We start from the raw sequence: 22,062 nt of genomic DNA, 5'->3' as shown, positions 1-22,062 counted from the left end.
CGGCCACCTTTTGCATTGGTTGAATGACAACTGGGGGGAATCGCTTCAATTGCGTGAATTATCGTGCATAACTAAATTCGCAAGCGAAGTTTCAAAACTTTTTGTTTTAATTTACTCTCTCCCAAACTGAGTTTTACAGCTTGGTCAGACATTTATTTGACTTAACTGAACTCCGAGGGTTTTAAATGGATTTTCAATTAATAATCCATTCTGTTAGAGATAGAGGAAGGAACTGTGATAATTGTAAATTAGTTACTCCATTTAATAAAGAAAGTTATCCTCGAATTTCCTAACTTATACCCATACTTTGGTAACTTATACCCAAAGAAATCTTTAAATCAATTGGTTTCAAGGGTGATAAAGATTCGTCTTGCAAAAGTCACTTTTTATATTGAATAGGGGTTTTTCGCACTACTCTTCTGCCTTGGAGCATTGCCAATACTCGTGCTTGATCCCACAGTGAACCATTTGATGTTTCGCATTTTGTTTTCTTGGGCTATTTTTATCACAACTCTTCGAACTTCAATTGTCGAAGGTATCTTTTTCACCCAAACTGTACAATGGTCATAAGGCTTGTTGCTGTTGCTGCTGCTGTTGCTGCTGCTCTTGCTGCTTATTTTAATGTTGTTGTTTTTCTTCACATAAAAATCGGCATGCATGAAATTGCAACTGCTCGACTCGAGCTGCGTTTCGCAAAAATCTCGGCCAATTTACGGCCAGGCCTGTCGTGGCCTGGATCTTATGCAATCCGGAGCCAACATCGTTATGCTTTATCAAAAGAAAACAGCCCGAAAACCAGACTCGATTTCACCCCAGCAGAACGCGCTGAGGGCAAGAGGTAGCGCCGAGGTAGATCGAATCTTCATCTCCCCAACCACAGATGATTTCTGTGATTTATCTGGGACAGAGCGTCTGGTGGCGCGTGTGGGCTGCAGCCGCTGGCTGGCCGGGCCTGGTTAAGTGAATTTCAATTTGGGGAGTGGAACGAATTGGGAACGCAACAATGACGCCAAATTGAAATAGGGGACATCATCGTCTCTCTCTCTGGCCAACGCTCCCTTACATAAGCGAGTATCAAGCGCTTGTCAATTGTCAAAGTGACGGCACATGGCGATGGCAAACACCTTATCTAACGCCATAAAGTGCAATTCAGCGTATGATTAACACGAATATGAACAATAATGACCCGGTGAGAGCGCGAGCGCGTCTCTATGAAACAATTCACGGGTACAGTTTACAGCTCGAAGAGCCAAAGCCACCAGGAGAAGCAGAGCCACAAGTACTCGTAAGTGAAGCATTAAAGCGCAGAAATTACAACCATGAAGAGTGGAGTGTATTTTTGGAGGAGCCCCAGAGATGGGCTTGGCACTGTCCGTCTGTCCATTCATGTTTTGTGGCATTCGTAAATGTATGTACATTCAGTATACGCGGCGGTGTACCAAGCTCATTAGGCAGACATTAAGCATTTCTCCCCGCAGTTAGTTGTTGTTGTTGTTGTTGCCACTAATTTCCATGTCAAAACCCACAGATTTCACTCAGAGTCAACAGCGCACCCACAAAAAACAGCATGCACTTGAAGCCGCTGAAATAATTCAACTTGAAATTGAATTTTATTTGCTCGCAAAAATTGCATTATTAACACACTTTACAGTGCGTTTCAAAACAATAAGACTAGTATTGTAAGTATTGTAAGGAAATGGCCTACGTAAGCCACAAAACAATAAATATTTGATCTGATCACTGTTGGATAACTGATTCACTGCGGTATTAGGTAACTGTGCGATAACTAGCTCGAAAAGTAAGCCTTGATTGCTTCATCGATTCCTGGTGGACAATGGTTTCTCTGTTAGGCTTCTGCGTTTCGGCTAATATGCCATAGACTTATACTAGCAATACGCACTGTACACAGCTACAATATGGGCTTGTCGAACGGTTGGTTTCTTGAACCCCGGTGAACTCTCTGCACGCAATTGTCTCTACAACGGCGGCAGTGTCAAGTTGCAGCTATCTGCATGCCACAACGTAGATCCGTGACTCAGTGAACACTTTGCGCAGGAACGGAACACAATTATTTGCCAACGATTGATTGTGTCATCGTGATCGACTACTGACATTTTCGGCTGAGCATTCATTCGATTTCGTTTCAGTTTTCGCTTCATTTCCGGCCAGCACGTAATTGAAATTACATTAAGCAAAGAAATTTTTGGCAGTGAAACTGTTGTCCGATAATCGCTTTCATGGAGTTTTAATTATTTCCCTGAATTATCGCTGTAACTGAACTGACTCTGGGCTTTCGCTCTCCACTGTCCGCTCTCGTTTGGACCTACATTAACATGCCAGCTGAAGAGACTGAGACTGAGACCACTCCAAAACCATATGAAAATGGATGTGAAAAACTAACCAAATTAATAAAAAGACCCGCACATCGCATGGAAAGGCACATGGAAAATTGAAATGCAGTCGGAGTCACTGCAGGCCCGTTTTGGGAAACGAAACGAAATGAAAGGAAAGGAAAGTGAAATTATAGCCGCTCCTCCCCGCTGTCTGTTTCAATGGGATTGAATTTGTTTTCGATTTCGTTCGGTTTCTGAAACGTTTCTAAGGTTCGCGCTTTTTAATACGCCGCATGCATAATTATTATGCATTAATACATACATATATGTATGTATATGTATGTACTCGTTTGTTGCTGTCTCTTCACTTAGGCACCATTTGCCGACACCGTGGCCTATAGTTTCGATCCGTTGCAGTGAAATTGAAAATCATTTTTGAAAGTGGTAAAATTATTTGCTGCCCGACAAAACACACATTCCATGTGACCGTTTAAAGCAAATGTTTCTTTTTTTTTGCCGTAATTTTTCTCACTCTCCTTGTTTTTTGTTGTTTCTGTTTTTGTTTGGGATTTGTTTTTGTTTTCTTTTTTCTTCTTTTTGGTCACTATTACAAAATATTAATTGCAGGCTGAAGAGCAAGAAATGGAAAATGGGAGAGCGAAAGGTAAACAAAATGTTGGATACTCTTTCAATGATGTACAAATAAAAGGAAGGTTTCACAAGAAAAAAGGAACAGCAGCAGGAGCTCCTACACTTTAATCAATATATGTATGTATGCATGTCACCTACCACCCATTCAAGTCAGCATACCCTTTGCTATCCACGACTCTTCCCCTGCCCTCGTTCCCATCAGCAGCATCAACATCAACATAAAAAGCAACAGCCCGAGCGGCAGATAAATGTTTAGCTAACCCAAATCCACACACAAGGAAGGAAACTACTGCTGGGGCGCACAAAGGCACCAAGAGGCTCTCCTCTGCACTGGCTGCAATCCAGTTTAGATTTCGACCACATTTTGACCATAGCACTGCACTAAGATGCCGCGCCAATGCATCCAATGCAGCGGGAGCAGGAAGCGTTTTATGGCCAAGCAGCAGCAGCAGCGGTAACGGCAGCGGCAGCGGCAGCGACAGGCATTTTGGGCATCACCCGGAGGCAGCAACAAAAAGCTGTCTTAGTTTCGTGCGCTTAAACTGGAGTCAAATGGCGTCTCGATGCGTCGACGCATCGATAAATGTCTCTCTGCATCAGCCTCTTTCTCAGTTCCTCACGCGTCTCTGGACGCCTCCTGTGAGCCAAATCCCGACTGGCGAGTGCACTCTACTGAATTGCATAATGCCCGATATTTATGTCTTCTTGTCAATGTTGCATCAGCCAGCGCTGCGATCCTCCAGCTGCTGCTCAATCGCTGCCAATTCAACACACCACCTGCCCTGCCTGTCCTCCTTCTGCTCTACAAAAGATTCTACCATGAATAAGGTTGAATTATACCAAAATCAGATAAACAGACGCAATTAAGTTGATCTACTTGGTGCTGTGGGAACACTTTGGGCCAAAGCGAACAGATTGACTCAAATTTTATGCAAATCTCGTTACTCTTTTCCGCATACGTATGGAAAAACAGAGACAAGCAGAGAGCCTTGGAAAAGTCATTCATAAGCGAGTGGCTGAAGGTCGAATCATTGTTTGTTGCTGTTAATGTTGCATTTGCCATTTGGCACCGCCTTGGGCGTGTGGGATCGCAACGGAGCGACACCACCTGTGAAAAGGTTAACACTAATTGCTCTTTACCGATTCAATTCCATTCAATTGATTCCGATTGATTCTCCGTGGCGGCACTAGAAGTGAAAGTGCTTTGTTCTAGTCGTTGCCGCACCCCGTGCCAAAGAAGCTGTCAGCCAGCGGATGTTGGAGCTGGTCACGGTTGAATGCTCTCCAGGCCCGAGGGGTCTGATGGCCAAAAACTTCATCACATAACTCAGGCTGAAAAGTGAAAACCTTCCTCATACGTCATCGCAGCCCGCACATAACTCACCGCCTACCCATGGGGGCAGGTGAGGCTTTATGACAAGTTGACTGATTGGATTTGTGGTGAAGCTGCTCCTACAGCCACTGCCACTGCCACTAGCGCTGTCGCTGTCGCTGTGGCTCCTGCTCCATGCGAGGCTGTCAATGCACTCTCAATTGCAAATTGCAAATTGAAACTGCAACAAAAAAAAAAAAGCAAATAAACTGACAGACAGAGTCGCGTCTTGTTTGGGTTACCTAATGGATAATGGTCCGCCGATGAATGAATGTTTCGCTGTGTGAGCTCTTATGCTAATTAACTCAATTTCCACGATCCATAAACGTCTCACTTAGACAATTGTTTGCTTAGCGGAAACTGTGCGCCGCTGGGAATGAGAATGTTTTAATTGCTCGATAGAAATATCCATCAGCAAAGGCCCCTTTTAAGGCCAAATTCTTGCAGACCCTCGCCACGGAGGGCTGGAAGCCTTTTGCCAACGACGCGTGTATACACTTAGTTTTGAATTGATTGCCACTTAAGCCACTTGGACTCTGCATAACTGTGCCACATAAGGCACTGGGCAATGGTTTAATAATAGTTTTCAATAACTTTTGACAAAATCTATAAACTTTAAGCAAGGCACAGGTCCCAGCTGGTTATGTGGTAGTAAGGTAAATGATACTACCGCTACATATTGACCATCGATAATTATAGTCGATAGCAGGCTAAGAAAAAGAACAAGAAAAGGCGGCTATGAAAAAATTAACGATTTCAATAGCATCCGTCGAAGGACGGCATATCGTGGATCATGTACATTATTTGTGCATATGTATGTATGTGTGTACCTTCGGTATTTAATCAATTTCCACACCAAATCGGTTTATACACTCGACTTCATTCCACAGTTTGTTTGTTACTCTATACCCTATCAAAAGACGAAGAAAAGACACACCGAAACAAACAATTCAATTAAATTCATAATGGAATTTAGTGTAACAACGAAATCAACTACAACGACGACCTTGAGTGTCCCCCCACAGACACAGAGCGAGAGCGGAGCGGAGGCTAAAAGCCAATTAAAGCTTGATGCACGGATCATAGACGAGTACGAGTATGGCAATGAGTCAGAATTATGGAATTGTAGCTGTTATGGCTGCCGAGGGGTGTAACATGAATCATGAGCGCAGCGCGGATCGCCTGCAACTTGCAAGCGGATCGATTTTCCCAGCAGCACAGCACAAAAAAGTTGTCACAGCAAATTGCAAAACTGGCACACCAAAAGGAACAGCAGCACAACAACGAGAAATACGAGTACTAGTACTAGTCTAGCACTAGCACTATGGCCCAGACGACATTTATGGCCGAAAGATAACTGATTTGAATTGGCGGGCCGCCGTTAATTTCAATTATCCACCACAAATCGTTGGTGGATCTTTTGAGAGATCGGTGGAGCCAGAGCCGGCCAGAGCTGCCTTGTGTTGGCCACAAACGGACCACAGTGCGGCGCCAGACACGGCCAGACCACATATTGGCCCGCTACAGTCTGCTGGCCTGGACCAGACCAAAAGCTACAGCAACAGCTACGACAGCTACAGCTACAAAAATGTTCGTAAAAGCCACTTTGGCTTAAAGCGTATTGTGGTTGACGCTGACGCAGACGCAGACGCAGAAGCTGGCAGCGCTGCCTGAAAGAAAACCAGCAACGAACCAACGAACCAACGAACCACTCTTACTTACTTTGGCCAGAGACGCTTTTCATTTCTTCAGTCTGTTAACGGCATGCCAACGATGCAGACGCGGCGCAGCTCCAGCTATTCGGCAAAAACTTAACTCGAACTCTAACTGAAACCGAACTTAAACTGTAACTTTAAACTGTAACTGCAACTGTAACACAGTGGTGCCCAACGACATTCATTTGCACTGCTCCTCCGTTAACTGAAAGTGCGTGCGCTTCCTGCCGGATGCCATTCCGTGTCCCTCGGCTACGCTACCATCAAAGTGTTTGTTCAAAGTGAAATTCAAGCGGCAGCGAAAGGAGAAGCTCAACAGATTTATATTTTGATTTAATATCGTTCGCGTTTCCCCTCTGGTGCTGCTGATCTGCAAATTAGTATAAATTAAAAGCAGTAATTGAGTTTTTGGCAAAGTGAAAGAGAAGCCACCACCAGCACTAAGCGCTGCCCGCTGACTGACGCAGGAAGGAGAGCGGTAAGTGGCCAAGTGCGGGACGTCTAACTGCCAAAAAAGGCAAATAGAAATTTATTTTTTTTTTTCACTCTTCACACAGAAGCACACACATGTGTTGGCAATTTTGCTGTTTATTTTTTCATGCTCTAATTATTTGGAAATTTCATTTTGTTTTTGCTCACTTCTCTCGTTAACTGGCATGCAATTTGTTTGCCCAAAGAGTTATGGTCTGCCCCAACCATCCGTCCGTCCGTCCAGCCATCTAGCCAGCCGTCTATCCATGCTCTAGAGAGTGACGAGACAAGTCGAGTCAAGTTTTATGGCCATACTTCCTCATTAACGGGTAGATAAGTTGGGAGAGATGAGACCCCTGCCCTGTCCCACTGCGTGTCTATTCTTTGGGGGGCCAGATGTAAATGTCTTGGGTTCGGGCTTTTGCTGCTTTTCCATCTTCCACTTCATTAACCCAATTTTCACCAGGTGAAACTTTTATTTTCGACAAGAAAAGTCTTGTTTATCGGACCCATTTACATACGATGCTACAAGGGCAGCAGGGGCAGGCATTTCTTTCCACAATCTGTGATGCCATCCGATCTTAACGGAACTAATGTCTTCACTTATTCGTGGATGTTTCTACTGCGGTTTGTCATTTGAAGATACTCGTAAAAGCAAACACACACAAACAGTGAGACAGAAGGGAAATTACAATTACCTAGGGAGGTTCACGTTTGTTTGATTTTTGTTTTTGTTTCTTGCTCTTTTTTTTATATACCTATTTTATTTATGTGTGTATACACATTTTTATATGCGAGCTGGCGGCGTTTTCGAAATTAAATACTTTCTAATTACAATAAACGAAGGCGGCGGGCATCGCCGGCCGGCCAATTGCCATTGCCTGCCCCGCGCGTTCACAGAGACGACATCCCCATCCCCATCCACATGGCCATCATAGCCTTTGGCAGCAAACAGAAATCACGTAGCCGCCTCATCGGCCAATTTCAGTGCCAATAAAAGAGATGCAGAAGCAGACAAAGAGAGAGAGAGAGAGAGAAACAAAACTCGCGAAAGTGTCAAGAAAATATAATACCGCTCAGACTCACTTTTTCTTTATTGTCGTGTCTTAATGTGGCGCTTGATGTGTTTATTTGCCATTGCTCCTCCACTCCTCCACTCCTCCGTTCCGCCTCACCACCATATCCATCGCCATCCTCATTCCCATCGACTGTTTAAAACCAATGAAAGTGAAACGTGCGAATGTCTTTGCGTAGCCGCAGAAGCTTCCAAGGTTCAGCACGTGCCAGGCCCCAGCCCCAGTCCCAGTCCCAGCCCCAGTCAGCCTGTGTGGCCTACCCGTCCGTCCATCCATCTATCAATCCCTCCGCCTGCCTGTCTGTATTTTTTGGTCTTTCAATTACTCAACCGCAAAACGTTCAATTTGTCAAGCGCTGAGCCGCCTCTCGCACTGCCTTGGGATTACGACTTTCTCGCACTGGCTAAACAAAAGACTTAGGACGCAAACTTGCTTCATTAGTTCGCTTTCTTTACGTTTGCCAGAGTGCGTGGCAGAACTTAATGAGAGTGTTGTAGCAAAGCGTGTGTGTCAGCTATTGAGCAGTAGGAAGGTCATGCATATATTGAATAATATGCCTAATGGTAGGGCTATAAATGTAGTAGAAACTTTTTACCATAAAAGCTGTGCATAAAAATGTGTCACAAAATACTCACAGGATTTCTGAATTTTTTAACAATTCCAAAAGACAAGAAGGAAAGATTAAATTTTAGTTTATAATATTTTCAGCTCAAGTTAATTAAGTCACTGATCACTGATCCAAATAGTTCATTAGTTTGCCTCTTGAATTTACTGATTTGTCTGTCAATTTATAGCTATATATAAAAACCAGTTGCATCAGAGCTAGAAGAATGGCATCGTTTATAATTAATCTACGAAATGTCGGAATTTAAGACTTAAGTAAATATTTGTACACCGGTTAAAAAATACTTCAGTTGGCCATTATTCTCATTGGGATTTAAGTAATACATATAATGGCAGATTTGACACGATCTGTATACCAAATGTGAATAATTACTGCCAATATCAGATCAATGTGGAAACAACAACATAAAATTCAATTTCAGTCCCGGTTTTATGGCCTGGCCCCGCTGCATTCAAGTCGTGAGTTGTTGCAGTTGCAGTTGGGTCTCCGAGATGCTGCAGCAGCAGCAGCAGTTGATTAGTCAGCCCCATTTGCTGGGGCTTTTCGTTTTGTTTGCCGCTTTTCTAGACCAGGCCTCCGCCAGAGATCGAGAGACCGAGAGACCAGACAAGTTGAAGTGTCTTGGCCTACTGAATTTTTTCTCACACTCTTGTCTTGGTCACGGATGTGGATTGATTGCTAATGTTCATCTGTGCATATGTATCTTGGCTGCGTTTAGACGGCGTCTTATGTGGATACACTCGTTGGATTGCATCACAAGCAGCAGGTCTGGGGGCCAGAATGGTGCCCTGGTACCGCCTCCTTGCCCTGGCACTCAGCAGAGAGAGACCAACAACAAACCAGATCCGACCCAAGCCACATGCATTTGTCTGCCAGTACGGGATATTTCCTCAGCTTCTGTCTGTCTGTGCCACAATTTGCTTTCTTCGGCTGCTACTCCGATTGGGGCTGCCGCTCTGCGCCTTTGTTTTGTCAGAGCTTGCTTTATGGTTTTCCATATAAACATACACACACACACACACACACACACTCGTATATCAACGGGGTATGCACATGTATGTACATTGCCTATATAGAGTAAGTAGCTCTTTCGAAATTGTCACATTGTTTTGGGGGGGGGGGCTCCCAGTTATCTCTGGCTCACTGGCTTCTTCACTGGATTCCCTCGCACCCGGCTCACGGTGGGGCATTTGGAAACAACAGTTTTGTAATTAGCTGAGCGCATCTTTTGCACAATCCGCAGTGTCGTTATTGTTGCCATTCGATTCCGTTGAGTGATAAAAATTTAAAACAATTTAAACTGTTTAACGTGTAGCTCCCATTAAGAGCTCCCCTCCCCATGCCCTCGCCCACAACAACACATCCGGTTTGTGTTGCGGCCTCCTCCACCCTGCCCCTTGCATGCCAAACGGAATTCGTCGAAGAAATACTTTCGCTTTCAAATGCCTAGCATAAATTCTTGAGATTACGCAAGAGGCGGCGCCGAGGCAAGTGGCTTGGTTTGCCGAACAGGTGCTGCCTGCCCTCCAACTCAGTCTTCAAGTCCAATTCCACCTCCACATCGACATCAACATAGACATCGGGTATGGACTCTTACCTCATTTGGAAAGCAGTGAGCGCGAGAAATGAAAGTTTGTTGTTTTTTTTTCTTTTTTTTTAGTTATATTTCCATTTTCATTTCTTTCGTCGCCGTTGGCTGCGTGAAATTTACATTTCGTTTAATAATTTCAAACATTTCTTCGGGGTCGCTGCGGCATAAAATTTGAGGAATTAGCAGACAACACAAATGGGCATTTTCCTATGTCGTTTTCTGGTGCTCTGCTCTGACTCTTTCCGGCAGGCCTAACAATCGCTGGCAATGGTGACACGCCCCCACCCCAAGAGCCAATTTTGATTTTGCCAGTCGACAAAAGGCCCATTTCATTGTCGCTTTCGTTTCATTTCTTTCTTGCCTCACCACCCCCTACCACTCCACCAAGGCAAAGTTCATTGGCTCTGCATTTGGTATGGCATAATTTATGCGTCGCCATCAATTTCGATGGCGGTTCATCGTTAGCTGCTGCTGCTGCTGCTGCTGCTGGACAAAACTAATTGGCTTTGCATCTGCGATTTGGCAGTCAGTATCTGTATCTGGATCGTAGTCTCGAAAAACTGTATCTGAGAGATGGCGGCTGAGATTTGTCTGAGATACAATCAGTCAATATTTAATGTGCAGCTTGTGCAATTCATTTGGTATTGTAGCTTTCGAGTAGGATAGACAGACAACCTGAGTCGTGTGTTGGCTTGACATCAATTCGTGGTGCTGGTGCGTTGCAGTTGCGCAAAGATTTCTGTGAAATATTGGCAGTCCGTGGCACTGGCGGCACACTGAGTCACACAATTGAACTGTTCAGGTCACGCACATTCCTCTTGGCTTGGGCTTCGGCTTCGGCTCTAGCTCTTGGCTTGTGTTTCTTTTTGCTGGCTGGCCATGCTGCTGCGCTCCCCTGTGCTGTGCTCTAATAATTCAGCTGCAGCCTCGGCTCTTAGTATCCGCAGATCCGCAGGCGTTGCCAAAATGTGAGTGGAGAGTACGACGAGTGGGTGTGTGTGTGTACGTACTTGGTGTGTGGTTTATGCTACGGCCATCGGAGCGTGGCCGTTGCAGCCTCCAACTGCAATTAAAAGCAGCTCTACAGAAACAACAGCAGACCCAGTCCCACTCGCAGCTACAAATGTGTCTTGCAGATGGCATTGCAACATACAGAGTAATGCAACCCTTTACAACGTCCCCACCTGGTAGTTCTCCTCCTGGGCTTGCGAGCCCAACGTGGAAGATCTATTGCCTTTTAATTATCCAACAACTAATTCCATATTATTTTTGTATATTTTGCAGCTACCACTCAACGCTGCTGCTGCCGCTGTTTATGGTAAGTTTACAATGGAATGAATGACCTTCCGGCTCAGTGGGTGTTCACTCTACACTCCACACTCCACACTGTTCACTGTTCACTGCTCAGTGGGTGTGGCTCTGCTCTCAGACAGACAGCGAGTCGGGTAATCCAATTAAATCACACCCAAATGATCAGCAAAGCGATGAAACAATGTCAATGCCAGAGACAGTTACCGAGAGGGAGTCGTCGGATGCTAATCCATGCTAATCCCCAGGCACTGATTGAACCCGGACAAACTACGAGTACTAACGATCTTAACGAGCGACGCGGCGGCACTTGTAATCCGCTTAAGCCAGACCTTTTTTCGGTGCTAACATCCGGCTGTAGTCTTGTGGTTTGTGGTCTCTGGTCAGTGATAAAACCCGCCTGAAATGCCATTAATCTGTGGCTTCCCTTCCTCCGCATCCGAACGAAAGTCCGCCAGATGTCTGCTGCAAAATGAAAGGGAAATTATCAGTTCCAGTGCCAGTGCCAGCTCCAACTTCACCTTCAGCTGCAGATCCTATGTATAGTCGTACTTGCGCCCCTTTATGTTCGTATACTCCTACCAGAGGGCATTGTCACATTTCACTTTCAATGAAAAGAGGCAACAACAGCAGCAGCAGCAGCAGTGGTTTTCAAGTGCACTGCCCCCCCCCCCCCCAACGTCTCTTTCTCCACCAGTCTTTGGTATTCACTGAGGTGTGACCATGAGTTTTGTATCTCTTTCTTTGTGTATCTGTATCTTTTTGTGGATAACTGGTTTGCTGGAGCGTAGTCCGAAATATTGACCGCAAGTGTGTCTAATTTCTATTATTTTGCTATCATCTCCCCCTCGGAACCGACGGAACGATGGAGGCAACTCCGCCGATGCAATGAACTTTCTTCTTTCACTGTGCCACCTGTGTAGACCTGTGTGCAACAGAAGCAGCAGCAGCAGCAGCAGCGTTGCAAGTTCCGTTTTTTGTTGCTGTTACGATATTTTGCATTACTTTTCGCCGTCTTTTGCTTTCGTTTAACCCATTTAATGTGGCTGGAACGCGCACAGTTTGGGCCTGGCATCCGTTGAGAGTGCAAGCTACAAAAAAAAAAACCAAACAGGGGCTGGCATACGAGCGAGGCGAGTATGTGCGATTAATTCAATGGAAAAGTGAAAACGAAAGTGCTCGGGGATCGGTGATCGGAATGAACAGCAGTAACAGCAGTTTTACTCACTTAAGCCAGTGGCCAGTGGCCAGTGGCTGGTCAGGTTTGGTGGCGACTCTCTGTGGCGACTCACTTTCGTTTTCATATGCTCGTTCATGAGCGAATCTTCGGCCGCCCCTTGACAATATTCCGCGGACTGCAACGGATGATGGGCGGTGGAAGGTGATGATGCAATTAGTACCGGCCCAGACATATGCCATTTGCCATATATTTCATTTGATATTCCGTATGCAAAATGATTTTCCAATGAGGAAATCTCCATTGATCATGGATCATGGCTACTCAATGAGGCATTGCATTAGGAGGAGTGTACCCTCCCCCCTCGCTCTCTTTGCTTCGATTGCCGTTTCATTTTAAGTATTGCAATTTCTCGCGTTGGCCAAATGAAGACAAGTGCACAATTATGGCTGGCTGGCTGGCTGGCTGGCTGGCTGGCTGGCTGTTTGGCTGGCTGGATTGGCAGACCGGCAGTTATGGACCGCTTGCCGACCAGTTAACAGCGCTTACAGTTACACTTGCCATACCGCTGCAGCTCAGAGCAAGTTCCAGTCAAGACCAAGACCATGCCCCGCTCCACAGTCAGCAATTATCGCGCTTGATTTACAGATCCCAGCCAGATCCCAACCGAAAACCTTTCACTTGGCCAGAGTTTTGAGTCGGGCTTATGGCGTTTGTTTTAGCATGCAAATCGATCTGAATTAAGGGTGCCACTGCAGCTGTGCTGCTCCCCGACGCCGCCCACTGACCTTGCCCGACTGGTACACAGTCCCTGTCCCAGTCCCTGCTCTCTGCACCCTCTGGTCGCCTCCTGTTTCGCCTCAGTTTCGCCTCTGCTTCGCCTCTGTTAGGTCCATGAGAAAAGATCTCATTAAAAATTCATCGAGAGAACTCTGAAAGTTTTGCCTTTGGATTCGGCACAGCTGCAACCTGCAATTGGCTGCAATTGACCTTTTCTTCTGGCGAAAACCTCTTGGATAATTTTAAGAGCTACCAGCCCGCGATTTGTAACCTGTTCTTAGTGGGTGGGAGTTTGTTTGGTTAATTGCGCGTTCCAGATTCGTAGCGATAGGAAAAACAGCCCATAATTATTGACCTTTTGGTGGGGCTTCATTCTAACGGATTGGATTGTTCTTAGTGGCTGGACTTGGAGTCCTATACCGCAGCTCAACTAATTCACAATTCAACATCTCTCCCACTAGTCATATGAAGCTATGAAGCGAGGCATGCAACTTACTGCCACCTGGCTGTGCCTACTGGCCACAGCCGCCACCTTTGCCCGGGCCCAGGAATCGTCAGCCAAGTGGTCGCGCCAGCTCGAGAATGCGCCCACCTCCGATACGGATTCCCTGGACTGGATACCACTCGCCCAGCCGCTGGACGGAAGCGGCGCCGGAAAGGATCGCTCCGGCAATGGTCGAGTGCTGACCTACTCGCAGACGTTTCCACCCAGCGCCCGGTTCGGCGATCTGACCAAGCCAGGCCTATCCCCCGGATCACAGTTTGATTTCTCGTACCCGTTCCCAAGGTATTCGAATGGACAGGACAGGGACAGGGACAGGCGCTGCCTCTGCGTCAGGGACCACCGCCAGCGCTGAAGACGAACTCCGGCCAGGAGCCCACATCGCAGTCGTTCTTCAAGTTCGAGATGCCCTTCCACAGCAACGAGGCGGGTCAGGCACAGTCGCCGCCCACTCTGCAGACGGGCTACCAGATCCAGCACACCTTTGGCGGCGGTCTGCAGGCCCCATCCTCGCTGTTCAGCCCCCCCTCGCTGTTTGGCCAGCAGCAGGCACAGCCCTTCGGCTCCGAGTTCCATACCCTGGCGCAGAAGCCGCTGAACAAGCCGCTTCGTCAGCAAAACTACATCCAGGACATTCTGCCACCCAAGTCCCATGCCAAGCCGACGCAGCCCTCGCTGCAGAGCGTCACGCCTCAGGTATTTCCACTCGACCCCGAGCCAGAGTCGATCTTTGGGCTGAATAAGGCGGCGCCCTCATCCGCTCCAGCCTCGAGTGGAGGTCAGCAGCAGCAGCAGCAGCAGCAGGAGGTGCAGCTGCTGTACGTGCCCTACGACACGCTGTACAACCAGCAGCGACAGCAGTCTGGCCAGTCCAGGCCAAGTTCTTCCAGCTCCAACTTTGAGGTTAACAAGTTCAATGTGAATCCAGGACTTCCTGCCGTCAATCCCTACCAGATCAACCAGTTCTACACGCAGGATCCCAACGCGGACAGCGACTTCTTCAGCTCGGGAACCACCGCTCGACCAAGCACCACCTCCACCAGCCAGCCGCACAGCATTTTCCAGAGCTTTGGCCAGTCCCTGTCCCTGTCCCAGCAGCAGCCACAGCCACAGCCGCAGCCGCAGGCACAGACGCTGTTCTCCACCGCCAAGCCCAAGCCGAAGGCACACCAGCCACCGCTGGCCATGTTCCTGCTGCGCTCCAGCTCCCGGCCCTCGCAGTCGGATGTGGTGGCTGCCCTGCGCAGTGCCCACAGCATTTCCGTGATCGATTCGCCCACGAAACAGACGCCGGAGATCTTTGTGGGACCCGCTGGCATGCCCATACCCGATGGCTATGTGAAGTTTGATCTGCCGTATTTGTCGCAGCTGGCCCAGACACGTGACCTCAGCGACGTCTCCTTCTTTGTGGCACCGCTCAGCTATCGCACACCGAACGGATTCAACAAGATCCTGCTGCCCGAGCCGCATGTGGGTTCCATTGTGGTCAACCGCGCCAAGGACTCCGTTCCGGTGCAGACTCAGCCACCGCCACAGCGTCAGCAGCGTCCGTATGCAGCCGTGAGCAGCACGCGCAATCCTTTCGAGACCACCACCCAGACACAGGCACAGCAGGCACAGGCACATCAGGCACAGTCACAGCAGGCACAGCAATCGCAGAAATCGGGAGCTCCTGTGCGCGGCAACAAGTTCAGCTACTATTACGTGCAGGATGGCATCCAGGAGGTGAGCTCTCCGAAGATTCCCGCCAAGCAGGAGCGCCACAAGAAGAAGCGACCCCAGAACGTGCAGGTGGAGCATCAGCAGCAGCAGCAGCCCATCTACCGTCCAGCCACCAAGACGCAGAACCCCTTCGACACGCTCAATCAGATCGGAGGCGATGACTTCTTCAAGTCGCTGACCAACAAGCCCACCACAACTAGCTCCACCTCCACCAGCACAACATCGACCACGTCCTCGACCACTTCCACCACGGCGGCGCCCACACAGCCCCTCTTCACGTATAGCACCCGGCCGCAGGTGGAATTCCCCGGCGCCAGTGGCCACCTGTATCCCGAGTACCTGCAGCCCGTCCAGGAGCAGCAGCCGCGTCTGACCACGCGTCCGCCGACGGCCACCACAGTGGAGGAGGAGAACCGCATGAAGCAGTACTTCCGGCAGCAGGATGCCTTCCGCCAGCGTCCGCTCACCACGATTCCGCCCGCCTTCGAGCAGGTGCAGTACACGCCCAGCGCACCCGACTACGAGGTGCCCACGACGCAGAGGATCAAGAGCAAGCATCGCGTGAACATCTACACGCCCGCAGCGGTGCCCGTGACCACCTCGGATGTTGGCTACCAAGTGGAGCAGGAGCAGGCACAGGAGCAGGCACAGGCGCCGCTGAACCACAGGCCCAGCTACAACCAAGTGCAGAACGAGATTCTGGATAACAGCAACGTGGACTACGAGCCGAACCCCTACCATGTGCCCTCAGAGCTGCCGGCTCTGACGCCGGACATTCCCGGACTGGTCAACAATCTGCAGGAGAAGGACAAGCTCCAGCCGGGCACAACGATCACGCCACAGAGCGAGCCAGAGAACCCAGAGACGCGTCCCACTCGCCGTCCACTGCTGCGCACCCGCAAACCGGCCGTGTCCAAGGTGGTGACCACCTCGTCCGTGTCCTACTCCGAGTCCGAGTCAAGCGGAAAGGTGCCGCATCGCATCCGTCGACCATATGGCAACCGAGGCACTGCAGCCGGAACCGCCTCCACCACGGGCAGCGGTGACCAGGGAGAGGACTCTGCGGCGACACCGACACCGACCCGACGACCGACCAGCGCCCGGAATCCGCTCATCCGCAATCCCAATCGCATCCGCTACAGGCCCACCACCGAGGAGCGCCACACGCTGAAGGTGAAGACCAGGAAGGGCTCGAAGAACGGCCAGCGCGAGGACCAGGATCTGGACTACCAACGGGACGTGCTCAAGCAGAACTATCCGGTGTTCAAGGGCACCTCCTCGGCACCCTCACGCCGGCCCACCAGTCCCACGGCCATTCCCAGCTCCTACGACTTCCAGGCCACCACCGAAGGCCCGGCATCGGAGTCCCAGCAGGTGTACACGGTGACGCCCAGCAACAGCATCGACAGCGCCAGTGAGCAGGGTTCGAGGTTCCCCAACAGCCTGCTGGAGCCCATGCAGATCGCCCAGCATTATCAGGAGTTCTCCAAGGACAACTACGGGCCGGGCTACTTCCCCAATCAGGAGGATCTCACGCCCACCGAGGGCATTGTCCGCAATGAGGTGAGTCCCATCTACACCACCCTGGCGACCACAACCCCCTCGACCACCACGACCAGCACACCGGCAACCACTGAGGCAGCGCCCACGACCACAACGCGTCGCTCACCCTTCGTGCGCCGCAACTATCCCAGGCTGAGGACAACCACCACAACGGAGCCGCCAGTGACCAGCACCACGCCCTCGGAGGAGCGTCCTTCCGTAAGAAATTGAGGAAGAGACTTTCCCATGGCAATTCCCCCTCATGCTGTGCCTCATACCTTTCAGATCCGATCTCGCCTGCCGCCTCGCCGTGTGGTCAAGGTGCGTCAGCGTCAGCGGCGTCCAGGCCATCCCGCCTCCTCCACTGCGGCACCCGAAGAGGAAGTCCAGGAGCCAGCTACTAACCAGAAGCCAAATCTCCGCAAGCTGAGCCGCTACAACCAAGAGCCCAAGGAAAAGGAGGTAAGTGCGAAGTACTCTCCATTTTAGCCGCAACTGTAAGGTCTGAATCTTCAGCAGACTCCCATCACCCAGCGGCGTCGCTATAAGCAGCCATTCCAGCTGGAGGGCCAGGAGTCGCAGTGGTCGCCATCCTCGGATATATCCAGCAACAGCAACAACAATGCCAACGCCAACACCAACGCCAATGCCAACAGCTTCAAGCCACTGAATCCCAAGTACAAGACAGAGGCGCACAGCTTTGAGAACGAGCCAGAGATCGTGACTGTGGGACCCACAGAGCAGCCGGAGACGTACGAGTTCAACGTAGCTGCGGATCTGGGCGGATCAGCGGCGCAACGCACCACCACCCTAAAGGCGCCCAACCTGAAGTGAGATTTTGTTGTTGCTTTGGCTTTGGCCATACAGTTACTTATTCCCGTTTCCTTACAGGCCAGAGAAATCCTTTGCTGAGCTGCTTGAGGAGGTGATGGGCAAGGTGCCCGAGGAACTGGCCACAGAATCACCCAACAGCAGCAGCACCACCACCAGCATTGGCAGGCTGAACAGGCGTGGCAAATGGAAGAAGAGCCGTGTGACTAGTGGCTCGGACAATGGCGAAAACTTCGAGACGGCCGAGTCCCAGAATCTGGGACCACAGCTGTACAATGCCCTGCAGGCGGCGACCAGCGAGAAGGAGGAGCAGCAGCCGAAGACCACCACACCGCTGGCACCAGCAGCCACCGAGGCGGAGACAGCAGAAGCGATAGTCACTACCACGGCTGCGTCCCCCACCACGCCAGAGGAGTATGAGGTGACCACCGCCAGGGCCTTGGAGGAGGCAACCATGGCATCGACGCTGCCCATGGAGACGCTGGAGAGTGCCACGCGTCGCATGGATACCGCTGCGGATGTGGATGTAGATGGGATTGCGGATGCGGATGGCGACCTGGAGACACAGCCCAGCCTCTTCTCGGAGGTGAAGAAACAGCTGCACGATCTGTTTGCCATCGAAGAGAGCGAGGACGAGGCGGTGAACGCTGCACTGGCTGCCGTGGGCAAGCGTCGGCAGGAGTACACGAGCATCAAGCGCACCACTCCAGCCACGTCCACGGACAAAACGACTCTCTCGCCAGCGGACGCTGAGCCGACAGCCACCACCGCCACCACCACAGCAACAGAAGAAGGTGCTTCGGAGGGCAGCAAAGACAACTTCCACAAGGACCTCATGGAGCATGTGGTGTATGCCACATCCACATCGACCAAAGTCACCTCCGAGACGGAGATCTGCTATCGCGGACGCTGCATACGGTCCGAGGATCTGCCCGCCAACCACAAACTGCACTGAGCTGAGCTGAGCACCCCTCCGGCAGAGCACGGTGGACATGGACTCTGCATGTATATAAGGGCAGACGGGATACGGATCGGTATGGCCAGGTGCCAGGGCCAGGGGCAGGGGCAGGGACGAGCGAGGACGGACAGGCAGCCACCTTAACGGGCGGCGCTAGTCAGCAGAGCGCCTCATCCCTCACCAGAAGCACAAGCCGTATCCAGATGTAATTAATTAGCTTTAACTACAAATATGTTCATAAGGATAAGCAGATCGATGGATGGATGGACGCCCATTCGCACTGACGAGGAGATTAGGCCCGAAAGCTGTAGAAGTTCTTTGGATAAGATGAATATTTAGCAGAAGACACTTTGGAATGAGGCTTAGAAATTACACACCTGAAATGCTTATTCCTATCAAAGAACTTCTTTAGGCTTATCCTGCTGATCCTTGCGAGTGTTTCCCTGGATATGTATATCGTAATCCCGCTTAGAGAATTTAGTGCTTAGATCATAGAGTTAGCATAATGTCAGGATAGCACATAGCCAGCATAAGTCTTGTACCATACAACATTGTGTACTAACAAATACCAATACAGATACCAGATACCAATAAAAAATAAAACAACGAAAAATACACCCAAGTGCGTTAAACGAGTATGTTCCGGATTTGTATATGATCTGTACATGTTGTGATTATTGTATATCCTTGTATATGTATATCTGTATAGTCATGTGTTGTATAGTATAGCTAGTAATACGATGCTAGTTGCGTTCAATCAATTCCATGGAATGCACTTCCCCATCAAGGTACATGAGTTTCATAATTTTCAACCAATCCCCCAACTCTGCGCCTCGACTCAAGCCTCTATTAGCGGCGCCCGGTCCCCAGCAACGTCTTCACGCTCTTCGGCAGTGGTGGCCGTTGGCGTTCTAGTTGGTGTGTTCCATTCTTGGACATCGGTCCGACCGAAGAGCATGAAGAGCAGATTACCCATAAAGTAAACGAAAGCGGTGAAGAAGAAAACGATTCGCCATTGTGCAGGATTCCTCTGAAAGAGAAAGATTACATGTGCACATGGGAAATCGAATGGATCGCACTCACCTCATCCCAGACAATCAATCCCACAATCAGCGGCGCCAGAATGCTCATAAAGTTGGCTGCACAGTTCGTGATGCCCATCAGAGTACCAGCAAAGTTGGGCGCCAGATCGATGTGATTGACGTGGAAGCCCAGATATGTGGCCGAGTTGGTGGCCACTGCCATGGTGAGCAATGCAATGGCCAGCCGAAAATTTGCCTCGCCCTCGGTGATGCAGCCCAGACCGATCAGAGCGAGCATGGGCAGCCACATGCCCAGCGTATTAAAGAACTTCCGGGAGAAACCCAGTGGCAGGACTGTGCCACGTTGCTTCATTGCATCCGATAGCCAGATGAACACGCACGTGAGCAGTATCATGGCGAAGTAGGGCAGAGCCGACAGCGGGCCGTTGCTCTTGATGTCCATGCCCAGGACGCTCTTCATGAACGTGGGAATCTCTGTGAGCAGCGTCCAGAAGCCCCAGTTGTTGGCGCAGTGAGCCAGCACGAGCACCAGAAATGGTCCCGAGGTGAGAATGCGTAGCCAGGGCGTGTGCGGCCGTGGCGTCACCTCGCGTCCTACATCCGACGGACGGCGTGCCTGGCCAGACGACTCGATGTAGCGACGCTCAGCCGGCGATATCGTTGAGTGCTGGGCCGGAGTGCTTGAGCAGTACAAGTACCACACGAACGACCACAAAATGCCGGCACAGCCAGGAACATAGAAGATGCTGGGCCAGCCCAGCGAGGAGGACGCAATGTAGCCGCTCACCGAGAGCATTACCACAGTGCCGAATTGTGAGCCCGAGTAACTATAGCCGACCAGTCGACCGCGCTCTTCGGTTGGCGCCCATTTCGAGAGGAATGTGTGCGTTGAGGGGAAAATGACGCCCTGGCAGAGACCCTGGACGGCACGCAGCACGACGACCGTCTTCCAGCCGCCCGTAATGGCGCAAAAGGGCGTCAGCAGGGCGAGGCAGGAACATATAAGCACTCCAAAGAAGAGCATATACTTGGCCCCATAGATGGCCGAGAGATAGCCACCCGGCACCTGGGTGACGACGTAGCCCCAGAAGAAGCTGCTCAGCAGGTAGGACTTGACGCTCTCGTTCCACTCGAACTCCTGCAAATAAAAATAATGAATTATCATCGAAGCATATGATGTATGGCTTTGCCCACAGGAAAGTCCGGGTTGCTGGAATTTCGATCCGTCATAGCCACAATGGCCACGGAGAGATTAACGCGCAACGAATAGGCCACGGCCAGGCCAAAGAAGACCAGAATGCATTGCAGATGTCGCACTCCGAATCGTGGCCCTGAAAATACAAAAATGTGCAACGTAAGAGAATAAACTGATTCAAACAAAGGGCACACCAAATTGCCTGTGTTCCCTATTTGCTGGTAGCCAGTCCGGCTGCAACAGGGGAAGCAGCCGAGCACCATATTGTGCACTTCCGTCCAATTCTATCCACGTAGCCAAGTTAATAGATGCTACGCTGGCGGTGGAGGGAAGAGTGTTGGCGGCGTCTAATAATAATAATAATAATGTAAATACAGCTGATAGATGACCCTCCGAAATATACCAAAATATACCGTAAATATACTGCCAGACACTACAAGATGCGTTGATATTCCTCGATTTTCATATTCGGTTTAATATTACTAAATAGTTAAGACTTTAACGACTGGACATAGTATTTTATCAGATAGGTGAATCAATTTCCTGAAATCTGGTTTATTTTAATGACTCCCATTTATTAGATTACTTGTAAAGACCAGTTTAAACAAAGAAGGTACTAACGATTGCATACAAAAACAATTTCAACCATTGTTCATCCAACGAAAGTGGCGCTACTGAGTTTTCAGCGTACGTTCCCAGGTCTTCGGCTCTGGGGCCGATCGCGTTCGGTTTTGGGATTGACCGCGTTCGGCTCATAAAAATAAAATATATTAATTGTTTGATTTATTTGAAATTGACATTTACATATTGTGCTTGCGACTATGCAAATCTGTCAATAAATTGATATATGTACTGTATGTTGTCGATACTTTAGGGGGGTCAAAAAAAAATTTGTTAGCTTAGGAAATATGTAACAAATTTAGGAACAATATAAAAAAATGTCAAAGCTTAGAAGAAATGTAAAATGTAATAAAAATAAAAAAAAATAAAAAATGTTTTTATTGCTCATTGACAAAAGCTGACTGATATGAAAAAAAAAATTCTAATTGCTCGCTGACAAAAGCTGACTGATATGAAACGAAAAAATTCCAATTGCTCGCTGACAAAAGCTGACTGATATGAAAAGAAAAATTATAATTGCTCGCTGACAAAAGCTGACTGATATGAAAC

At 49.3% G+C, this 22,062-nt stretch overlaps 2 protein-coding genes across 2 annotated transcripts; one reads left to right on the top strand and one right to left on the bottom strand.

Moving 5' to 3' along the window:
• The first annotated feature begins 5,820 nt into the window (after nucleotides 1–5,820).
• Nucleotides 5,821–19,269, top strand: LOC111074016 (flocculation protein FLO11). The gene is given in 7 exon segments (XM_022366637.2): nucleotides 5,821–6,549; nucleotides 11,119–11,152; nucleotides 13,561–13,905; nucleotides 13,908–17,084; nucleotides 17,151–17,327; nucleotides 17,385–17,695; nucleotides 17,757–19,269. Coding segments are annotated over 6 exon segments (4,908 nt in total). The 5' UTR covers nucleotides 5,821–6,549; nucleotides 11,119–11,149; the 3' UTR covers nucleotides 18,652–19,269.
• On the bottom strand, nucleotides 19,262–21,243 carry LOC111074018 (putative inorganic phosphate cotransporter). The gene is made up of 4 exons (XM_022366639.2): nucleotides 21,095–21,243; nucleotides 20,892–21,028; nucleotides 19,738–20,835; nucleotides 19,262–19,684 (listed from the first exon to the last, which is right to left on the bottom strand). The coding sequence occupies exons 1-4, from the start codon at nucleotides 21,153–21,155 to the stop codon at nucleotides 19,493–19,495; spliced, it is 1,488 nt and encodes a 495-aa protein (XP_022222331.2). The 5' UTR covers nucleotides 21,156–21,243; the 3' UTR covers nucleotides 19,262–19,492.
• Between the last annotated feature and the right edge of the window lie 819 nt (nucleotides 21,244–22,062).

Source organism: Drosophila obscura, unplaced genomic scaffold (genome assembly GCF_018151105.1).
Source record: "Drosophila obscura isolate BZ-5 IFL unplaced genomic scaffold, ASM1815110v1 contig_186, whole genome shotgun sequence".
Taxonomy (NCBI): Eukaryota; Metazoa; Arthropoda; class Insecta; order Diptera; family Drosophilidae; genus Drosophila; species Drosophila obscura.
The sequence above is the reverse complement of the archived record's forward strand: the minus strand, read 5'-3'. Positions and strand labels throughout refer to the sequence as shown.